This window comes from Macrobrachium rosenbergii, chromosome 25 (assembly GCF_040412425.1).
Source record: "Macrobrachium rosenbergii isolate ZJJX-2024 chromosome 25, ASM4041242v1, whole genome shotgun sequence".
Taxonomy (NCBI): Eukaryota; Metazoa; Arthropoda; class Malacostraca; order Decapoda; family Palaemonidae; genus Macrobrachium; species Macrobrachium rosenbergii.
Genome location: NC_089765.1, coordinates 2,020,209 through 2,043,773, shown reverse-complemented (window position 1 = coordinate 2,043,773; position 23,565 = coordinate 2,020,209). Strand labels below are relative to the sequence as shown.

Genomic DNA, 23,565 nt, shown 5'->3' with positions numbered 1-23,565 from the left:
CGAGCAACAGGAGGAAAGCTTCATCACAAAGGTGTACACGAAACCTACAAACTGGGGCATGTGTCTAAATGGAGAGAGTGAGTGCCCCGAGAGATATAAGCAATCCGCCATCAGCGCCTTCGTCAGAAGAGATCTCTCGCACTGCTCCTCCTCGACTGACACCCATGGAGAGCCGGAACGTGCTGCCCAGATTCTCATTGATAATGGACACACGAATCGGGAGGCAGACGAGTGCATTAGAGGAGCTGTGAACAGATGGCACCATTAGGAACCTTGCCCCGACACCTCTGATGACATCAAACTTTTCTACCAAGGAAAATTCCATAAAGGATATAAAGAAGACAAACGCACCCTCAGGACCATCGTTGAAGGTAACATCAGCTCGTCCGATCCTGATAAGAAGATTAAACTCGTCATAATCTACAGGAATAAGAAAACCAGCAGCCTGATGAGAAATAACCTGGCCCCCCTTAAGCAGGATCCCTTGAAGAAAACCAACGTAGTCTACCGATATAAATGCCCTGTCAGAGATTGCCTCAGCCCTTACATCGGTATGACTACCATGCGCTTCTCCAAGAGGCTCTCCTGTCATGCCCAGGAGGATGCCATGTTTAATCACGCCAGGACTGCTCATAACCTGAGAATAAAAAGGACTGACATTATCCCTAACATAGAGATAATAGATCAAGTGACCGACCATCACCGCCTATGCCTCCTGGAAGCCCTACACATCGGGAGAGAGCAGCCAAGTCTCAATACTACACAGGAGACCTCCCTCCTCCCGACACTGGCGTGAAGGCGGCACCTACTGACACCACGGATGAGCGAACCAATCAGAACATCCATCTGGGGGCAGCAACCCTCCAAATAATACACTCACTCATGTGCATTCCAGCGCACGCATGCAAGAGTGCACACAACCATCACCGAGTGAGAGGAGACTTTGCCCGAAAAGAATCTCCCCAGGCAGCGAATGAAAAGTCGACCTGATCTGAGACCCTAAATATACTGCCACGAGCGCCCTGTCTCCAAAAGATCCCAACGTCCAGAAGATGACCATCGAGCTGGTCAAAACATGTCGACAGAAAGAGTACTAAAAATACCAGATAGATGTCAGAAAAAGAAAAAGAGGAACCACCACCGAAAATACCAATAGGAAAATTTACGGATTTACATCCCAGGTTTCAGTAACCAACTGTAATGCTTTTAAAATAAAGAATTTCTGCTGTAAGAAATACGCTGTTTCATCTATCGAAATACGAACATTGGACAATTATTGACTAATATTGATGCGCAGGAAAAGCTAATTATTAGAAGAATTGAGAAAACTCAGTATAAAACCAATTTGCCAAATGCAGCCATTTTATTCAACAACAACAACAACAACAATAATAATATAATAATAATAATAATAATAATAATAATAATAATAATAATAATAATAATAATGCCCAGTGCTGCCACTTCTCTATGAATGTTAAATATATCTAAGTTATGCATCTTCAGTCTAGTCTTCATTTTTATCACAAAAAGCTTGTAATTGGCAGGTTCCATGACTCCTGACATTACTTCAGTTCTCTCATTAATGGTTCTGTCAATCTTCCAAAGTCTTGACCTTCTTGGATCAAGAGTGTCGAGAGATAAAGAATATGGTTTTAGAATTCTTAAGAAAGAACTGGAAAGGTAGGGGCAGAATTGCTGGATTTTTTGGGCCTGTGTCATCAACAGATTTGGTGTTTGGAATTACTGTAGAATGCTAACATCCTCCTTAAGATTAAAACAAATGGTTTTATTCAGGTTGTCTCCATACCCACCATTAATGGAACCACAATTAGAGGATGGTACTTTCTCTTCAAGTCCAACCCTATGGATACATCCTGAATATACACCCCAATCTCTGTTCCCTAAGGGACTCCAATCCACCAAGATCAGACCCAGCACTGAGGTCAAGGTTTTGCATAACAGTTTCTCCTCACTCACCCACATCAGGTACCCTAGTTCTACAGGTGGAGAGGCATGCCATTCAATTTCACCCACATCAAGTCCAGTGAGTGGTCAAAACCTAGTCAGTTCTCGTGAGATGGACATCAACAATAAATCTTCTCGAGTACAAGAAGAGAAGAATAATAAAAAAAAAAGAGGGCCAATAAAGATACAGTCTTTGTCTGGGAACCCAGAACTGGCCTTAGTGATATGAAGTTACCTGACAGGGTAGAAAACTGTCTTGCCACCATTGCTTATTATTTCATTGTCCCATGCAAGCTCCCCTCTTACCACCACCAAAGGAGTGGGGATAAACAGACTTTTAAAATTAGGAACTTAGAACACTTGCCTGTCATCAATACAACACCCCAAGAAACAAGATGAGCAAAACGTGACATAAAGCAATAGGCTGCTCCTCGTCTGGGTGCCCTGAACTTGATTTAGCATTGTAGTAGTACTTTCCAGAAAAAAAATACTCCACAGTCATTACTGAGTACATCAGTAATGACACCAGCCCCCATCTTCTTCAAAGCACTGGGCCTTCGTGAGGTGGGGCCGAGTTGTTGTGTCTCGATCTGTAGATGAATAAATAGGCTCTGTAACAGTAAAAGGTTTGTATTGAAAAAATAAATTTTGTTTTTTAAAAAAATTATTTGATTACTGCATTTTCTATTTTATGTGCAAATTCATGATATGCTTGAAAATAGATGTAAACACGAGGAAATGCCCCTTGAAAGTTGGAGTATCTGAGTTAATATATTTTTCAGGTTATATTATTGCAAAACAGGAGAGGCATCATTACAATTAATGACTCCGGAGGAAATAGATTCCCATACTGAAGGTCAAGTTAAATTGCATTATTGGTTGGTCAGAATGTGCAGAAGTATTAGAGTCAGCGATGACAACAGTATCTATCCCATGGTATGGCATTTAGAACATTGTTTTATAAAATAAGGTTACGCATACATTTATTAAAAATTATTTTAGCATTTTACTGTGCACTGCTATAGATAAATTTCAGTTAAAATCTTTTTTAACTACATCATGTCACTGATATAGTTAATTCACACCACCCGTGCATCTGATATCCAACCCCGTCTCCTACGACGCTCCTGATTGGCCACTGACCAGTCAGTCACAGGGCTGGAAACTGGTCAGTCTGTTCCAGCCGCGCCGAGCGAACAACTACGCTGCGACCTCTCATGAAATATGTCTTTTTCAGAAGATAACTTTCATTACGCCTCAGTTTTACCCAAAGAAAAGTAGTGTTTCTCAGTTTCATCACTAGACATCGTCATGCCAATGATTTAAGGATTATAATAATATATGAATTATGTACTTCAGTAAACTTGATGCTAAAATATGTATAGTGAAATAAACATGAGGCTATTGTCTGCATGCATCCCTGCTCATGTTAATATTCTTAATCTTTTGCTTGTTATTTTTATATTGATAGTCCTACCTATAATTTTGTGGTAGCATTGTCACCCATGACATTTAAGCTATGATAATTGTATGAAACACAAGACGATAAATGATAAATGCACTGTGATGCCATGTAAGGAATGAAAGAATATATTTTATATTAAAATTTTTGTGTTTATTTCACTATACTGTACATATTTTAGCATTAAGCTTACTGAAGTACATAATTCATATATATCGTTATAATCCTTAAATCACTGGCTTGACGATGTTTAGTGACGAAATTGAGAAACATTACTTTTCTTTGGGTAAAACTGAGGTGTAATGAAAGTTACAACTTTTGAAAGATATTTCATGACAAGAGGTCGCAGCGTAGACGTTGTCTCGGTGACGGCTGGAACAGACTGGCCAGTTTCCATCCCTGTGACTGGCTGATCAATGGCCAATCAGGAGCATCGTAGGAGACGGGGTTAGATATCAGATGCACGGGTACTGTGAATTGATAATAGTAATCTCTACTCATAAACCTAGGCTAACCTCCCATAGTTTCCTCCAGTTGATACAGTGGTTAGGTTTGGGCTGCATGTTCCATTTGCTATCCATACAAGGAATTCTCACTTATGGTAATTACACAGATCAATTTCTTGTATTAACAAACCTTGTACTATAAACTTTTTGTTGTTGTTTAACAGACGTAGGACACCAGCTTAGTTCATTCAGGTGTATGAAATCCATACAGATGTCTTGTTTTCTTCCATGTGAATGAAACTGTAATTCAAATATGGTCATGTTCTTATTTAATACTGAATAGCATGTTCCTCTGTATGAGGGTTAATTTCTTTGATACCTATGGCTAAATTAAGGTGACTATCTCTCTCTCTCTCTGTAAGATTGTTCAGTTCACTGAACATAATGAATTTAGCGTAGCCACTGTTTGTCCTCAAACTGAGATACTTTTATGGTTCCCAAGTCTCCCTGAGGATATCTTGCAATTGGAACTTCAGAATTTCAAGCGAAGATGTAATGCATTACTTCCCTAATACTATTCTCCTTTCATTTTAATATTTTTTCAACTATTTATTAACTTATTTTGCCATATTCTTTGGAAGCTTGAATTTCAAGTAAATGGCCTCTGTGGGGCTTGTTCCGTGTGAATAGTTTTCATCTTCTGAATAATAATCGATGGACTGGTTAAGCAACAATGCGGCTAGTCAGTTGTTGGATGGGTGACCACTCTCCTTGGCGTTGATTCCTGGGAAATGATCTTTACCATAATCTCTCAGTCTACTCAGCTGTAAATGAGTACCTATTGTGAGATACTCTTATGGTTCCCAAGTCTCCTGAGGATATCTTGCAATTGGAACTTCAGAATTTCAAGCGAAGATGTAATGCATTACTTCCTAATACTATTCTCCTTTCATTTTAATATTTTTTCAACTATTTATTAACTTATTTTGCCATATTCTTTGGAAGCTTGAATTTCAAGTAAATGGCCTCTGTGGGCTTGTTCCGTGTGAATAGTTTTCATCTTCTGAATAATAATCGATGGACTGGTTAAGCAACAATGCGGCTAGTCAGTTGTTGGATGGGTGACCACTCTCCTTGGCGTTGATTCCTTGGGAAATGATCTTTACCATAATCTCCTCAGTCTACTCAGCTGTAAATGAGTACCTATTGTGAGATACTCTTATGGTTCCCAAGTCTCCCTGAGGATATCTTGCAATTGGAACTTCAGAATTTCAAGCGAAGATGTAATGCATTACTTCCCTAATACTATTCTCCTTTCATTTTAATATTTTTTCAACTATTTATTAACTTATTTTGCCATATTCTTTGGAAGCTTGAATTTCAAGTAAATGGCCTCTGTGGGCTTGTTCCGTGTGAATAGTTAGCAACAATGCGGCTAGTCAGTTGTTGGATGGGTGACCACTCTCCTTGGCGTTGATTCCTTGTGAAAGGATCTTTACCATAATCTCCTCAGTCTACTCAGCTGTAAATGAGTACCTATTCTCGATGGGGTAGGATCCAGCTTTGGGTTAAATAGCAAAACTCAGCAATGATGGAAAGGAATGAAAGAATAAACGACAACGACTTAAATAGAACCTCTGGCAACAGAGGAGCTTCGTCCGACAGCCAGGTATTCCTCCCAATTGACGGGGAGGACGGTCAGGTACTTGGAGGTCGTCATCCAACAACTGACCACTTCAACGACAGCAACCAGAGACTGGAGTTGCAGAGGCAAACCAGAAAAAGAAATGGACAAGAAAACAAAATAAGGAAATATGGAGATGCTACATCAGAAGCAACCCGACAGAAAGAGGATACAGATGAAGATTGGTCAACATCTGGAATGAGAGAAATAACACCCCTCAGACAGAACAGAGGCTGGCAGACCAAGTAAAGAACATAAAAAAAAAAGAACTGGCTCTCTACAACAGAAAGAGAAGAATTGGAAAGAGAAATAACACCCAGCAACGAGGGGCAAGAAGACTAACAAAGAGACGATGACACAGAAAACGACAGAAATGATGAGCTACCAAACAATGACAGATGAAGAAACACCGAAGATGTAACAGAGAGGTCGGAAATGTGTGGAAAAGACCAGACAATGGATGAAGCCAGATACAGAAAGAACAAAGATCCCCTCCGGTAAAGCTTACAACGCAAAGAAACTAAGGGAAAAAACAAGTGAAGTTAATGAAATAATGAGACTAATCCACACCACCTGTATCACAGAAACAAATAACCTGGCATATGCAGGAGCAGGACTAGTAGTAGAACTCATGGGGATACAAACAACACCACCACCACCACAACCAACCCAACAGAAACCAAAACAGCAATTGCCTTGGAAAAGGCGCCTGGAAAAACAAATCATGACGATGAGATCTGACGTGAGTAAACTGAAAGAGATGGCAGAAAAGAGGCTAAGAAGCAAGAAAACAAGATAGGAACTGAATGGGAAATACAGAGTACAGAAGGGACTAAACAACACAACAGAAGATGTAAAACAGGGGCTTAAAGCGAAAGCACATAAGATCCAATGGTACATGAACAAGAATAAAGGATACCAACAGAACAAACTCTTCAGAACCAACCAGAAAAGACTATACAGCCAACTAAGAGGGGAAGACAACCACCAGGAAATTCCTGAAGCTGAACCAAGTAAGAGACTCTGGGAAAACATATGGAGCAATCCAGTATCACACAGCAAACATGCAACATGGCTCCAGGAAATCAAGGCAGAAGAAATGGGGAGAATAAAACAAAGATTCACTGAGATCACGACAAACACAGTCAGACACCAACTAAAGAAAATACCCAACTGGAAAGCCCCAGGTCCCGATGAAGTCCATGGATACTGACTCGAAAACTTCAAGGCTCTACACCCACGAATAGCTGAACAACGCCAGCATTGTATCACAAGCCTATCACCTGCCTACCAGTAATGTGGAAGTTACTAACAGGTATCATCAGTGAAAGGCTATACAACTACCTAGAGGGTACAAACACCATCTCCCACCAACAGATAGGCTGCAGAAGGAAGTGTGGGGGCACAAAAGGCCAGCTCCTGATAGACAAAATGGTAATGAAGAATAGTAAAAGAAGGAGAACCAACCTAAGCATGGCATGGATTGACTACAAGAAAGCCTTTGACATGATACCACACATGTGGCTAATAGAATGCCTGAAAATATATGGGACAGAGGAAAACACCATCAGCTTCCGTAAAATTACAATGCACAACTGGAATACAGTACTTACAAGCTCTGTAAAAAGACTAGCAGAGGTTAACATCAGGAGAGGGATCTTTCAAGGCAGCTCACTGTCCCCACTACTCTTCGTAGTAGCCATGATTCCCATGACAAAAGTACTGCAGAAGATGGATGCTGGGTACCAACTCAAGAAAGGAGGCAACAGAATTAACCTTCTGATGTTCATGGACGACATCAAGCTGTATGGTAAGAGCATCAAGGAAATAGATGCCCTAATCCAGACTGTAAGGACTTTATCTGGGGATATCTGGATGGATTTTGGAATAGAAAAATGCGCCTTGGTCAACATACAAAAAGGCAAAGTAACAAGGACTGAAGGGATATAGCTACTAGACGGGAATAGCATCAAACAAATACCTGGGAATAATAGGAGAGGATATAAAACACCAAGAGATGAAGGATGCAATCAGGAAAGAATATATGCAGAGACTTAAGACAATACTCAAGTCAAAACTCAATGCTGGAAACGACAAAAGCCATAAACACATGGGCAGTACCAGTAATCAGATAAAGCACAGGAGTAGTGTAGTGGATGAAGGCTGAACTCCGCAGCATAGACCAGAAAACTAGAAAACACATGACAGTACACAAAGCACTACACCCAAGAGCAAATACAGACAGACTATACATAACATGAAAGGAAGCGGGGAGAGGGCTACTAAGCATAGAGGACTGTGTCAACAGTGAGTGCTGAACACTGGGGCAATATTTGAAAACCAGTGAAGACAAGTGGCTAAGGGGTGCATGAGAAGAAGGACTGATAAAAGTAGACGAAGACCCCAGAAATATACAGAGACAGGACAATGAAAAACAGAACAGAGGAATGGCACAACAAACCAATGCACGGACAGTACATGAGACAGACTAAAGAACTGGCTAGCGATGAAACATGGCAATGGCTACAGAAGGGAGAACTCAAGGAAACAGGAGGAATGCTAACAGCGGCACAAGAACAGACTCTAAAAACCAGATATGTTCAAAGAATAATAGATGGAAATAACATGTCACCCATAAGCAGGAACTGCAATGAGACCATAAACCACATAGCAAGCGAATGTCTGGCGCTTGGACAGAACCAGTACAAATAGAGGCATGATTCAGTAGCAAAAGCCCTCCACTGGTGACTGTGCAAGAAACACCAGCTAGCTTGCAGTAATAAGTGGTACGAACACCAACCTGAGGGAGTGGTAGAAAATGATCAGGCAAAGAACCTCTGGGTCTATGGTATCAGAACAGATAGGGTGATAAGTGCCAATAGACCAGACATGATGTCAATTGACAAAATCAAGAAGAAAGATGTGGCAATACCATGGGACACCAGAGTAGATGAGGAAGAGAAAAATTGGTAAGTATGAAGACCTGAAAATCAAAATAAGAAGGATATGGAATATGCTAGCGGAAATTGTACCCATAATAATAGGAACACTACGCAAGATCCTAAGATCCCTGAAAAGGAATCTGGAAAAACTAGATGCTGAAGTGACTCCAAGACTCATGCAGAAAAGTGTGCTACTAGAAACATCGCACACAGTGAGAAAAATAATGGACCCCTAAGGAGGCAGGATGCAACCTGAAACCCCACACTATAAAAACCAGCCAGTCAAATAGGATGACTGTGATAGACAAAATAAAATAATAATAATAATAATAATAGTCTTGAGGCATCAGGAGTTGATAAGCATTCTCCATGAATGTCTCTCTCCCATAGAGGTGTACTTAACTTGTGGAACAGATGACAACCTACCTAACTTCTGATATGTCCTGTCAGGGCCAATGCTTGAGTTTCATATGTGGGAGAAAGTCAGGAAGGATGGTAACAAAGTGTCACATGGATAACTGTTGATTCCTATCTACATGATATTTTTCCAAAGGGTCTCCAAAGTGGAGAGAGATTCAGGGAGAGAGTATGTGAGAGAGGTGCGAAATAATGAGCAGGGAGACAAGTACTACTGATTTATTGATGAAAACTAGCTGCTTATAAAGCGGGATGCAGACATCTGCGTAGTTCACAGAGACCACTGGTACAAAGATTTACAGGTGACCTGAGGTCAAACTAATTCCTTAAAAAATAGGACAGGTTCATACAGAGAACATAGTGATAAACAATGTCTGACATCTGAAATAAATAACTTGTTACTTGTACATAATACATGATTGCATAGGACAATATATACACAGTTTACAATTATGATGATAAATATATATTCCGCCCGACCTTAGGTCATGGAAAGGCACTGCAGAAAATGGGATGTTCTCCACAGAGAACGCGTTGAGAGGGGACTTTACAATACTCCCCCCCCACAAGACGGAGGTAACGTCTGATTAAACCAGGTATCTGCTGGGGTGATGAAGGGAACCTCTTTTTCTTGATGTCAGCAGGAGAGGGTGGTCGCCTTCCCCGATGTCCTCTGCAGTGGTTTCTTGGGGTGCCTTTCCATCAGGTTTTTGGGTTTTCCAGGGATGCCCTCGCCTTCTTCCTGCAACCGGGGTTGTTTGAGGGGCTGCCATATCCTGCAGGGGGATCTTGGGGTCCGCCTTCATTGCCCCCCCCCCCCTCCAGGAATGCGGGTTTGAGACGATCTATTGACAACCAGTCTTCCCGCCCTTGGATGGATATTCGGAATGCCTTCTTGTTCCTTTCCAGTAAAAGGAAAGGTCCCTTGTAGGGCCTAGTCAAGGGTGGGCATACGGCGTCGTCCCTGACGAAGACATGGGTGGATGAGGACAGCCCCGGGGCCATGAAGGGGGACGTCCTGTCAGTGAATGTCTTTTGGCAGGGGGCGAACTTTCCAACTCTGTCTCGGAGCCTCTGCATTCCTATGTCGTCCTTGTTCTCTGCGACGAGTTTTCCTGGGACTACCAGAGTCTCCCCGTAGACTTTTTCCGCTTAGGAGGGGTCGCTGTTGGCTCTGGGGGTGGTCCTCAACCAGAGGAGGACCCAGGGCAGCTGGTACTTGCAGTTTTCAGAGGAGCAACGAGCCATGAGGGATGCCTTCAGAGACCTGTGGAATCTTTCCACCATTCCGTTAGCTGCAGGATTGTATGCGGTGGTGCTGTGGTGAGTGGTCCCCATTAGATGTGCCAGGGCGGGCCACAGCTCGGACAGGAAAGCGGGTCCCCTATCTGTCGTTATGTCGTCTGGGACACCAAACCGGCTGATCCAGCTGGAGTGGTTGATGACTGTTAGTAGGTATCTGGCTCCTCCTGATGGGGGAAGAGGTCCTACTATGTCAACGTGGATTTGCCCAAAGTGTCTCTTTGGCTGGGGGAATTCGCCCACTCCCGATTCAGTGCCGCCCCACTTTACTTGCCTGACACTGCATACATTGTCTTCCCCAGGCCGTCGTGTCTTTCTGTATTCCGTGCCAGACGAACTTCTCTGTCAGTAGTCTGGTTGTTGTCCTTCCAGAGGGGTGGGACAGGCCATGGATTATGCTGAAAACCAGCCGACATCTGGAGGCGGGTGCCAGTAATGTTGATCCCCCTGAGCCGAAGGGCACATCCTTCCACTTCAGCGGTGTGACGGCTGCATGGTAGGCTGGGGTCTCAGGGTCAGCAGCTTGTTCATGGGTGAGGTCCTCATAATCAATCCCAAGCTGTACGGAATCGATCTCTATCCTCAAGAGGGCGTCGGCTACCGCGATGGCTGCGAGGTGCCACTGCTGCCTAGAGGATCACGCGTCACCCTGCTTCGTGAAGGCGTGGACCAGCGGCTGGTGGTCGGTCCAAATTGTGAAGGGCGTCCCCTCCAGGAGGAACTTGAAGTGCTGTACCGCCTGGTATGCTACGAAGAGTCCCCAGTCAAAGGTGCTGTAGCAGGACTCAGCAGCGTTTGGTCTCCTTCTGAAGAAGGCAGTGAGCTGGGGGGTCCCTCTGATGACCTGTTCCAGGACTGCTCTGCAGGCAATGTTGCTGGCGTCCGTCGTCAGCTGGAGGGGAGCGCTGGGGTCCTGGTAGGCCAAAAATGTTGCTTTGGCAAGGGAGGCCTTCGTCAGGAGGAAAGTCTTCTGCTGGTTAGGGCCCCACACTAAGGTCTGTCCCTTCAGGACCTCCATCAGGGGGGCCATGGTGTGAGCAATCCCCGGGATGAATCTCCTGTAGTAGTTAACCATCCCGAGGAATTCTTGTATGGTCCTGATGGAGGTAGGGGTGGGGAACTTCTCGATGGCTTCAACCTTCGATGACATTGGGCGGACACCCTCCAGAGGTATCTCGTGGCCCAGGAACTCCACCTTCTCGACGCTGAAGGCACATTTGTCAAACCTGACGATGAGGCCACTCTCCTGCAGGCACTGCAGGACCCTCCGGATGTGTTGCAGGTGTTCCTCCCAGGATCTGGAAAAGATTAGGATATCGTCGATGTAGCAGATGCAGAAGTCCAGGTCCCCCAGGATGCTGTTCATCAGCCTCTGGAAGGTCGCGCCCGTGTTCCTCAGGCCGAAGGTGGAGAAGACGAAGACGTAGGACCCGAAGGGCGTGACGATGGCGGTTTTGGGGATGTCCTCCGGACTACTGGGACCTGAAAATAAGACTTTAGTAGGTCCATTTTGGAGAATATCCTGGCTGTGTGGAAAGAGGCTGTCAGGTCCTGCATGTTCAGCAGGGGGTAGTGGTCCGGTTCTGTTGCCAGGTTCAGCTGCCTGTAGTCGCTGCAGGGCCTCCAGGTGCCGTTTGCTTTCTGCACCATGTGAAGAGGGGAAGCCCATGGGCTGGGAGCATTTTTGCATATGCCCATCCTTTCCATCTCTGTGAAGGTCTTTTTGGCCTCCTGAAGGCACTGTCGGGGAAGCAGTCGGAACTTCGCGTGTGTTGGGAGCCCCTTCATCTTGATATGATGGTATATCCCGTGTTTGGCAGGAGTCCCGGGCATCTGGTGGAGCTCGGGTTTGAAGACCCCCGGGAACTCCTTCAGGAGAGAACCATACTGGTGGGGCACGATGGAACAGATGGCGGGCTTCCTGGGGCCTGGCGACAAGGGCAGGGACTGGCAGGACTGGGTATCCAGCAGGCATTTGCGGCCAACGTCGACTGCCAGACTGAAGTGGGCGAGGAAATCCGCCCCTAGGAGTGGAGTCCTGACATCCGCGATGATGAATTCCCAGCTGCACCTCCGGCCAAGGATGGAGATCGACAGGAGCTTGGTGTCATAGGAGAGGATGGGGGACCCATTTGAGGCCGTCAGGCAGGTAGTCGGGTCCGGCGGTCGTCTGCGGTCCTCTCCTGAAGGTGGAAACACAGAACACATGGCTCCAGTGTCGACCAACATTATCATGCCGGAGATCGTGTCGTGGATGTAGAACCCTAATGGTAAGGGGCCCCTGGGTATTTTTGTTGTTGCTGTCACGGCGGCCTGTGGGGTTGGCCGCCACCTCCTCCGTTTTTTTGAAGGGAACAAAAGGCAGGGGGCTTCGCACCTCCGGACGACTCTCCCGAACCTCCGGTGGAAGTAGCCTAGCCCCGGCCCTTCCCTCTTCTGCTGGTGGGACAACCTTTCCTGCTCAATGGAGTTGACGGGCTCTGTGGTGGGATCCTCCGGTAGGAGGCAGTTGGTGGAGTGTGCGGGCATGGTCGCCCACTTGGCTGCCTTCGTGGAGTTTGTCAGCTGCCGCGCCAACCTGATTAGGTCCTCAACCGGCAGGATGTATGCGTCCGTGATGTGCCCACAGACCTCTGGCAGTAGCTGCCGCAGGAAGATCTCCCTCGACAGACTGATTTCCTTGTGCCTGCCGCTGCTGTCAGTCTCAGGGAGGAGGAGGAGGTCCTGGAGGGCATGCCACACTTCCAAGAGGTTTCCCTCCTGCCGGGGGTTGAGGGCGAGGTCGAGGGCATGGGCAGTTCTCTCGGAGACTGGCAGGGAGCAGGTTTCGACAAGAGTGGATTTCAGTTCTTGGAAGGTGGCGGGGACCGACGTCGTCATCAACCAAGGGGCGATCTTCTTATAAATTTCCTCCGGGAGGACGTTAATGACGATGTCCGCCTTCAACACCTCGTCAGTCATGCCTGCTATTCTGAATTGCCCCTCGATCCTGTAGAACCAAGATGCTGTGTTCACCCTGGTGAATGGCGGCAGCCTTATGTTAAGGGCCATCTGTGGTTGGTCCGTCAGGGGGGCCATCGCGTTGGGCGACGGTACCGGTGTGGAGGTGGGCGCAGGAGGGGGTTGCGAGAGGGAGGTGTCTGCCTCCGAGAGGTTCGCAGTAATTTGTATGTGGTTGGGAATGTCTCCATCCATGCTCTCTTTGCGCTCTCACTTGGAGTGTGTGGGAACACTCACGCCAATACACAGTAGGGGAGCGTGCCATGTGGGTCCGCTAATGACGTTGGCGACCTGCTGATGAGGGTCAGTTAACGCCCGAACGCTTTGTTAGAGCACCATAGTTAGTCCATTAGGGGCGTGGATTAGGTTCATTGGGCCAAGACTTAGTTGCCGTTTGGGTCTGTTAGTGGCTTCCGGGAGCCACTCCGATGGTCACCACTGTGAGAGAGGTGTGAAATAATGAGCAGGGAGACAAGTAATGCTGATTTATTGATGAAAACTAGCTGCTTATAAAGCAGCATGCGGATGTCTGTGTAGTTCGCAGAGACCGCTGGTACAAAGATTTACAGGTGACCTGAGGTCAAACTAATTCCTTAAAAAACAGGACAGGTTCATACAGAGAACATAGTGATAAACAATGTTTGACATCCAAAATAAATAAGTTGTTACTTGTACATAATACATGATTGCTTAGAAAGACAACATATACGCAGTTTACATTTATGATGATAAATATATATTTCGCCCGACCTTAGGTCGTGGAAAGGCACCGTAGAAAACAGGATGTTCTCCACAGAGAACGCGTTGAGCGGGGACTTTACAAGTACAGCTGAATAACTTGCCAGCCACCACACAAACACAAACCTGTTTTTGGATAGAAGACAAGGAAAAACACAAACCTGTTTTTGGATAGAAGACAAGGAAAAATTAACATAAAACAGTCAGTGCTAGGAAACCATGAACAGAGAAAACTTACCCATCCAGCAAACTGATGTAAGGGCCTGTTCTAACTCCAGTATCCGTTGCCAGGTTTGTTCCACTGTTTTATCAAACATGGGCCTTAAAATTATCGTTTTTCATCCAAAATTATCGTACGAATATATATATATATATTTTTTAGGGGTACAGTATTATCGTATACACTTTCAACATAATAACATAATAAGGAGTAGGATAAAGGAGTTATTAAAAGATATTTGAGTATACTTATTTAATGAAACATACTTGTCAAAATCACAGTTTCTCTACATTGATTGAAAAAATATTCTAGAATTTAAATACAAAAATATGAATACAAAAATGTGAATATGCTCTATTACAAATAACTCAAAATTACTTTTTCTTGAGCGAAATTAAAATAAAACTGTAATACACTCACTGAGAAAGAAAATTAATTATTCTAATACAAAAATATATCAATGATGATTCAAATACAAAACATATCAATGAGAGAGAGAGAGGTATGACTTTATTCATTCTGATCTTCTCTTACGTTTTTGTACAATAGTGAACTATTTCTAACTCGTGCTATCATGTTACTTGACAGTCTAAAATTAATACAGGATGCTTGTCTTTTAACACATTCTGCAGTTAATAACGCACCGTTAAGAGTATCAGTGTTCAGTCTGTTTCTTACTTTAGTTTTATAAAGATTTTTATTGCTAAACTCTTTCACTTTCAGCATTTGAGTGAGGTAAACTTAAAATATTAAGAGCAAAATTTGCAAGACCAGAGTAGTCATCCTCCTCTCTCTTCAAAATCTCAACCCAAAACTTACCTGCTAAGATCTTATCATCAGTGACAAATGAACTTTTAAATACTGGAAGAAGTCTCCATTGGTCATCTATTCTTTGCATCAGTGACTTATCATCTGGTGACACAATTAAAGGATATTCGGAAATGATAGGGTATAATGGAGTTGTCTTTCTAAGTGTATTGGACAATGCATTTTCACACGTAAACCAGCTTAACTTGGAGGTCACTTTGTCACTAAAATAATACCTTTTCTTTATTGCTAAACAAGCTACTCTCAAGAAGTCTCTACATCGTTTATAAAAATCTTCCAAATCACAACTCTTTTTCCCTTAAATCTAACCTGTCAAGCTCAACACCTACTCCCACACCAAGGTACATTTCAGTATCCCTAAGATATTTTTCTTGTATACGTGGATCTGCTGTTTCAAGACTGGTTTTACCATGTACTCTCTTTCCATAAAAGAAAATAATTCCTTATGTAGCAATTAAACTTTTTCATGTAGTGCCGTATTAACTATTTTGTCCGACTGAAAAAAGTAATTGAAATTAGTGAACTTCAGCAAAACCCAGTCAAGAAAATGGTAAAAGACTTTAATAGAGGGATGATGAAGACTTTTAAAAATTAATTCTGCAGACATAATTCTCTCGGACAACCAGTTATCATTGAAATAAAGCCTCAGGGCTTCCCGCTGCTCTAATATACGTCTTGAAATAAAGCCTCAGGGCTTCGCAATGCTCTAATATACACCTCACAACAGCCACCAACGAAAGCCACCTTGTTTGCGGTGGATGTTACATCTTGTGTGGTTTCAGGTTAAGAAACTCTTGAAACTATACTAATGTGCTCTGCCTCTTACTACTACATCTAAAATGATTAAAAATATCCCTGGCCAAATCTTCACAGGATTTAGGGAGCGTCTTCCAAGCTTCACTTGCACAGAGATGTGCAGAGTGGCAAACACATTTCATAATAAAAATCCCTGGACTTTGTTGATGGAAGCGAGTAGCAACAGAGTTTTGGGATCCCATCATCACGTTGCACCCACCAGAACCAAACCCAATCACATTGGCAACCGGAATTGCATACTGGTTGAATGTTTTCATTAGTCCTTCAATAAGATTTTTAGCAGAAACACCTTCTGTAATACGTTCTGGATTATTAACATGATAGACATTATAGAGTTCCCAAAATTTACACTCAACTGCCCCAACATTCTTATCATAAAACCTTACTACAACACACGGAATTTTAACTGAACCTATATCGGTTGATTCATCACAGAGTACATTAAATTTGGTTTACTTTAATTCTTCAGCAAGCTCTTCCTTATAAGACAAACCAATGACATTTTTAACAGTTCTGGTTGCTTAAGTATGTTTTAACTGGAGAGCTTTCGCCATCTCTGGATCTTGGAAAATGTCCTTCAGTAAATCCGTCATGTGATCCATCACATGAAAAGGAAGATTATGTTTGGCAAGAAAACCATATAATTTAATTTCAGCTACAGATATGGCATCTACAGGGTTTTTCACTTGTTTCTTATAAAATAAGGATACCGAAGGCTGACCTTCAAAAAGGCTCCATGTTTTTGTCCTTTGCTATGATTTTTAATAATAACTGTTAATTCTGCTACCATCGTCACATTGCAGACTTTACATCGAGCTTTCAGTGAATTATCAGGAACGCCCTGCAACCAGCTTTAAATTCAGGAAACAGTTCCCATTCTTTTCTAAACTTCAGCTGTTTATGAGTACTTGGATTAGGCCTAACCTGCAAATTGAAAAATAAACTGGCTATACAGTACATATATATACAACATAAAATTGTCGCATATATTTTTCTAAATGCCTTTTCCCTTTACTGATAAGAGTTATGAGTCACAGTGACACTACCCTATTTAACAAGCACACATGCATCTAAAATTGAGAAAAATCACAAGTCACACGTAATTCACATATTCATTATCCTCCACACACACATGAAATATATGAAAACCCTAGTCTACGTTTGCTATATTTTGTCCTTTCAAACTCCATATTTGCCTACGCTTTATCCGTTTATTTACTTATTTATTTTATATTACTCAGTATTACAGCCAATCTAACAAATAAGGAACTAAAAACAAATCTTATTACATTTTTGGGTTTAGGCGGTGTCCTTGCCGGATCACTATCTTCATCACTCATACTTGATATCAAAATAGTATGATAACTTTGACACTAGTGCAATCCTTCAAGACTACCGAAGTTTGACACTAGTGCAATCCTTCAAGACTACCTTTGTTGTGATGCAGTAGAGTCAGACTAACTAACTGGTTTCCAATTTCCAAATCTTGTAGAAAGACGACAGACTCACTGGTACTGACTGCTTGAAATTTATTTAGACAAATACAGTACCTAGTTATAACAAGTTCAAGCCTAGATTTCTATTGAATTCAAATCACGTCAATGTATATTTCCCATTTTTACAGTATTACTTGTAAAAGCGGGCGATTCAGACATGTAGAATCCGAGTCAATGGTCGTAAGGTCGTGATTACATCAGGTTACGGTGACGCAAAGCCCAGCCCATATTGTGCGTTTCTGTTTAATCAAGTATAGGACCTACCAATACTTGAAAGAACGCAATGATTATACTTAATAGGCTAAGTTTTTAGTAGAATATTTTTAATATACTTCATTTGCAACCTACTAAGGTAATAATCACAAAGGGAAAATATCAAGATCATAGAAACTGACTGGAATTGCACATCATATTTTATCTATATCCAGATGCCAAGACTTATCGTACAAAAGCGTACGATACCCATAGTTGGTATCGTACATCGTACCAGATCTTTAATTATTGTATGATTGGCACCGTCATCATCATCATCCACATTGCCACAGAAATTCGGGTTTGCTTCAGTTTGAAACCTGGTAGACTTTGGACGTGTCCACTCTGTCCAGTGATGAGGCTATAGACTGTGCTCTTGGAGTAGCACTGGCAGTTGTTGCACCTGTAAGTGGAAAACCCAAGCGAATAAGAACATGGCTTGAACACTGGTTGAAGAAGAGAAATTAATTATCTCACAATTGTCTACTTAATTAATTGAAACTTGAACCTGGTGACTGGTTCAGTTACCCCAGAGAATGGATGAGGAGACCAACATGGAATTATTATTTATGGTCTCCACTCATATAGAAAAAACACACTTGTATGAGACAACCAATATCTAGGCACAAGAGGTTGTTAGCCACACCTTGCTTCCTCGCCATATATCGTTCATTTGAAGATATGAAGTTCTCAACTCTTATTTCTGTGCAGTACTTGGGATATATAATCCCAGAGGTTTTTGGGGGTGGTGGAGGCCTCAAGAAGTTTCCATGGTTTCGGGGTCGGTCAGATGGCTGGCCATGGGAAAGGATGGGCAGTGTGGAGAGAGGGAGAGAGAACAATAACTGCGATATGTTACGTTTTTCTTTATAGTTTATGCTGCAGTACTCTCGTTTATATATTTACTGTATTTTTTTTTTCAAACCAGAAGATAAACACAATTGTGTGTACATACGTTTGCACACACTCATTCGATGGAGTCAGTGAACTTGCAACAGCCTGTTTTGTTTTGTCTTGCCTACAATGAAATTTACATTTTAAATATTTCTACGGTGATTAGAGATGAAATATCAACAGTGATAAAATATTATCTTGTGCTGTTATATGTGTGATAATCATACTTAGAATCAGATAAACTTGTAATGAAATGTGGTACAATAAATCAGGCAACGCAAAAAAATGGCAAAATATACATACGAACACACAATCATACGATGGCGCCAGTGAATTTTCTGGACTTTTAGTTTCATGTTCTTATGTTTATGATACAGTAATTCCTATTTTGTTAAAGGATATGTACAGTACTGAGAGAGAGAGAGAGAGAGAGAGAGAGAGAGAGAGAGAGAGAGAGAATAACAACTGAGGTATGTTTACATCAAAGCCTAATACTGTAACGCACACAGTCCTTCACTGTTTTATGTATATTTTATGCTACAGTATTCTCATTTATATTTTTACTGTATTTCCTAATTTTTTTTTATTTTTACAAACCAAAAGATGAGCGCAATCGTATGTGTAGGGAACGTACGTACACACAAACTCACTAATTCTGATAACCTTTCAGTGGTTTTCTTGAAAAGAATTTGCTTTGATTAGTCGTCATCAAGAATGCCATATGTGTAAGAGCCCGACGCCGTCTCTTCCAAACACACGTGTGTGTTCGTGTGTGCGTCATCTTTCGGAGGGGACAAGATGGAACAGGAGCATCTCGATCTCTTTCTCTAATGGAACGCGACTTCAACCATACAATATTTCTGTCTGTTTCTCCCTAACCATTGTTGTCTTGATGTATGTACAATCACCACTACTTGCATTGCCACGCAAGCATTCTAATTATGTACTTATAATGTTCCACCGAATCTTCTGTATCAAACTGTATGTATGTTTCTGTTTGTGAAGACGCCAAACGTCTCGCCATTTCACATATATTATGCTAATGCATTGTATTCATTAATCTGTCTCGAATCTCATGCAATTGGCCATATGTAGAATTTCCTGGCCTTTCCATTGATATATGTTTCATCACTGTACGTTTATTGTCTCTCTCAATATCGCCATCTGTTTGTCTGCCGACAAACACAGATGCCTGAATCGTTACCTCTGTTTTCCCGTCTGTGTGTAGATGCTACCTTACCGCTCGCACATGCCAATAACATCTTCCAAGATTCTGTACATTAGTCAGCAAGGAACTACCAATGAACCAGTAAACACCCAGCCAGTATGTCACTCAATCTCAAGTCCTTACACTGGTGACCCCAGAGTGACCCGAAGGACCCGGCTGACCCAAGATGACGACCCACGCGCCAACAGACCCTTCGCTGCCTCACTTTTTCCTGCTGTTCCCGAGTTCTCAGTAGATGTCCGACCCTCCGAGATGACCTACCCCACCACCGGAGCCCTGGACGCCTCCTCCAGGAAACCTGAAGCCGCCCCCGCACTCGTACCAGACGAGCTGACCAACAAAGGACCAAGTATTTGTAAGAGCCCGACACCATCCCTTCCAAACACACGTGCGTGTTCGTGTGCGTGTTATCCATCGGAGAGGACAAGATGGAACAGGAGCATCTCGATTTCTTTCTCTGATGGAATGCGACTTCAACCATACAATATTTTTGTCTGTTCCTCCCTAACCATTGTTGTCTTGATGTATGTACAATCACCACTACTTGCATTGCCATGCTAGCATTCTAATTATGTACTTATAATGTTCCACCGAATCTTCTGTATCAAACTGTATGTATGTTTCTGTTTGTGAAGACGCCAAACGTCTCGCCATTTCACATATATTATGCTACTGCATTGTATTCATTACTCTGTCTCGAATCTCATGCAATTGGCTATATGTAGAATTTCCTGGCCTTTCCATTGATATATGTTTAATCACTTTATGTTTATTGTCTCTCTCAATATCGCCATCTGTTTGTCGGCACAAACACAGATGCCCGAATCGTTACCTCTGTTTTCCCCTGTCTGTGTGTAGATGCTACCTTACCGCTCGCAAATGCCAATAACATCTTCCAAGATTCTGTACACATTAGTCAGCAAGGAACTACCAATAAACCAGTAAACACCCAGCCAGTATGTCACTCAATCTCAAGTCCTTACATATGTACTGAAGATGTAAACACAGGGTGTTGTAATATAATGCATAAACACTAATATGCACAAACACTGCATACTACAAACGGAACGAATTTCATTTTATGTAGATTGTACTAAACTAGGCTTTCAAACAAGATTAGCAAATTTATGGTTTATGTAACAATTCATAGACATCTCTTTTAATTAACACCCACTTACTAAAGAACTGACATAAACAACATTGACTATGATGTAAACAAACAAATTGAGAAACAGCTGTTTTTCAGTTTTGAGGGATTTTACTTTAACCTAAAGTATGTTAGTTTACCTTCATATACGCATTTTACATTTGCGTATGTACAAAAATAAAAAAAGTTCTAGTAATACATTCGTTTGTTTTAGCAATTAAAAATGATTCTCCTAATTATTTCGCTGGTAGACTCAGTCAGTCGTTAACTTTGTTTTGTATTAGCACATGAATAAACACTGCTTACTTCCTTTCTTGAATTTTACGATTCATAACCATAAGACTGTAAGGATCGGACTGAGTGACATACTGACTGGGTGTTGTCTAGTTTATTGGTGGTTTCTTACTGAATGACTGTACAGAATCTTCGAAGTTGTTATTGGCTGGCACGAGCCGCAAAGTAGTATCTACACACACACAGGGCAAAACAGAGATTATGTTTCAGGCATCCGTGCTTGTGGACAGACAAACAGATGGCGATTGTGAGAGACATAATAAACGTACAATGATAAAACATATATCAATGGAAAGGCCACGAAATTCCACGTGGCCAATTGCATGAGATTCGAAACAGATTAATGAATACAATGCAGTAGCATAATATATGTGAAATGGCGAGACGTTTGGCGTCTTCACAAACAGAAACATACATACAGTTTGATACAGAAGATTCGGTGGAACATTATGAGTACATGATTGGAAATCGAGACAACAATGGTTAGAGAGAAACAGACAGAAATATTGTATGGTAGAAGTTGTGTTCCTTGAGAGAGAGAAAATGGGATGCTTTGTCTTGCTTTTGTCTTGTTTCCTCCGATGGATGACGCACACACCGTAATGCGGTCTCTTACAATACTCCCCCCACCCAAGCAAGACCCCGATGCGGAAATTGTCTTGCTGACAATTGGAATGGGCGCGAAGGGTTTGGGATTTGGGTGGGCAGGAGGCTGAAGGGCGGCACCGGCCAGCAGGAACTCGAGGAGGACGGTAGCGGGTTGAAGGGTGACTTTGGCTGATCCTTTGTTGGTCAGGACGTCCGGTACGAGTTTGGGGGCGGCGGCAGGCTGCCTGGAGGAGGCGTCCAGGGTTCCTGTGGTGGGGTGGATCATCTTGGAGGGTAGGACATCTACTGAGAACTCGGGAACGGCGGGAATCGGGGAGGTGGCGAAGGGTTCGTTGGCACGTGGGTCATCATCTTGGGTCGGACGTCTGCCATCGGCTCCTTTGGGTCACTCCGGGGTCACCAACGTAAGGATCAGATTGAGTGACATACTGACTGGGTGTTGTCTAGTTTATTGGTGGTTCCTTACTGAATGACTGTACAGAATCTTCGAAGTTGTTATTGGCTGGTGCGAGCTGCAAAGTAGTTTCTACACACAGACAAGGCAAAACAGAGATTATGTTTCGGACATCTGTGCTTATGGGCAGACAAACAGATGGCAATTGTGAGAGACATAATAAACGTATAATGATAAAACATATATCAATGGAAAGGCCAGGAAATTCCACGTAAGGCCAATTGCATGAGATTCGAGACAGATTAATGAATACAATGCAGTAGCATAATATATGTGAAATGGCGAGACGTTTGGCGTCTTCACAAACAGAAACATACATACAGTTTGGTACAGAAGATTCGGTGGAACATTATGAGTACATGATTGGAATGCTTGCATGGCAATGCAAGTAGTGGTGATTGTACATACATCGAGACAACAATGGTTAGGGAGAAACAGACAGAAATATTGTATGGTAGAAGTTGCGTTCCTTGAGAGAGAGAAAACTGGATGCTTTGTCTTGCTTTTGTCTTGTTTCCTCCAATGGACGACACACACACGTGTGCCCGTAAGACCGCAATGCGGTCTCTTACAAGACCATGTGTCTCACTAGTGTAAATGTTAAAGTAATGAACTCGAGTGTTGTCATGCGCATTCAGTGCACACACTATACACAAGGGGAGAAGTAAACATATGCTCTTCCTTGTTTTAGCTTTTGACCTCTTGTAATGGGCTCACAGTGTCAGATATAAAAAATGCAGGGCTATGCCAGAGACTATTCATATGTGATGTGAAGCACTTGGTTGAGGTACCAAGAACAAGGTTTAAAAGTTTTTTATATATTTGTTGCTTTGAATTCACTCTAATAGATTTATGTTTACATTGTTGCATAATGTTTTACCTGGTGGGGTAAGGCAAAATGTTGAACACTCAGCCTAATTGAACAGACTGATGAGAAGAAATGAGAGATACCAATTAATTACCCAAACCAAATGAGGTGCTCTAGCAGCCCTTAGAAGAGGGAAATTTTCTTCCTTCAGTAAATGACAGTTTTCAGTTAACGCTTCAAAAAAAGAATCAGAGGCCTTTCTGAGGAATAGTTTGTGACATAAAACAAAATGGAAGAAAATTTAGTGATCAGGAATACCGTTGAAATACTGGAAGCATAAATGTAATGGAAAGGGCAAGCTTGAGAGAGATCAAAAAGTGATGACCTAAAGTCTTTAAAAGCCTCGAAAGATAACATAGTTCATAATTATAGTAACTATAATATAAACAATTGATAGATGACATAACATAACATTAAATAATCCAATAATAATTAAATCAAGAGATAACGAAAACTGAAAAAATACAACTATTTAAGCGATACAAGTCAAACATGCTTTA

The 23,565-nt window shown here is 42.4% G+C and overlaps 1 protein-coding gene across 6 annotated transcripts in view; it reads left to right on the top strand.

The window, feature by feature from the left end:
• The window catches only part of LOC136852274 (T-cell immunomodulatory protein), a 259,930-nt gene that overhangs the window by 199,675 nt on the left and 36,690 nt on the right, over nt 1-23,565 (top strand). For all 6 annotated transcript variants that reach the window (XM_067126747.1, XM_067126749.1, XM_067126746.1 and 3 more), the window contains one exon: nt 2,751-2,904. In XM_067126747.1, the coding sequence (XP_066982848.1) occupies nt 2,751-2,904 (154 nt within the window). The remainder of the gene's footprint in view (nt 1-2,750; nt 2,905-23,565) is intronic.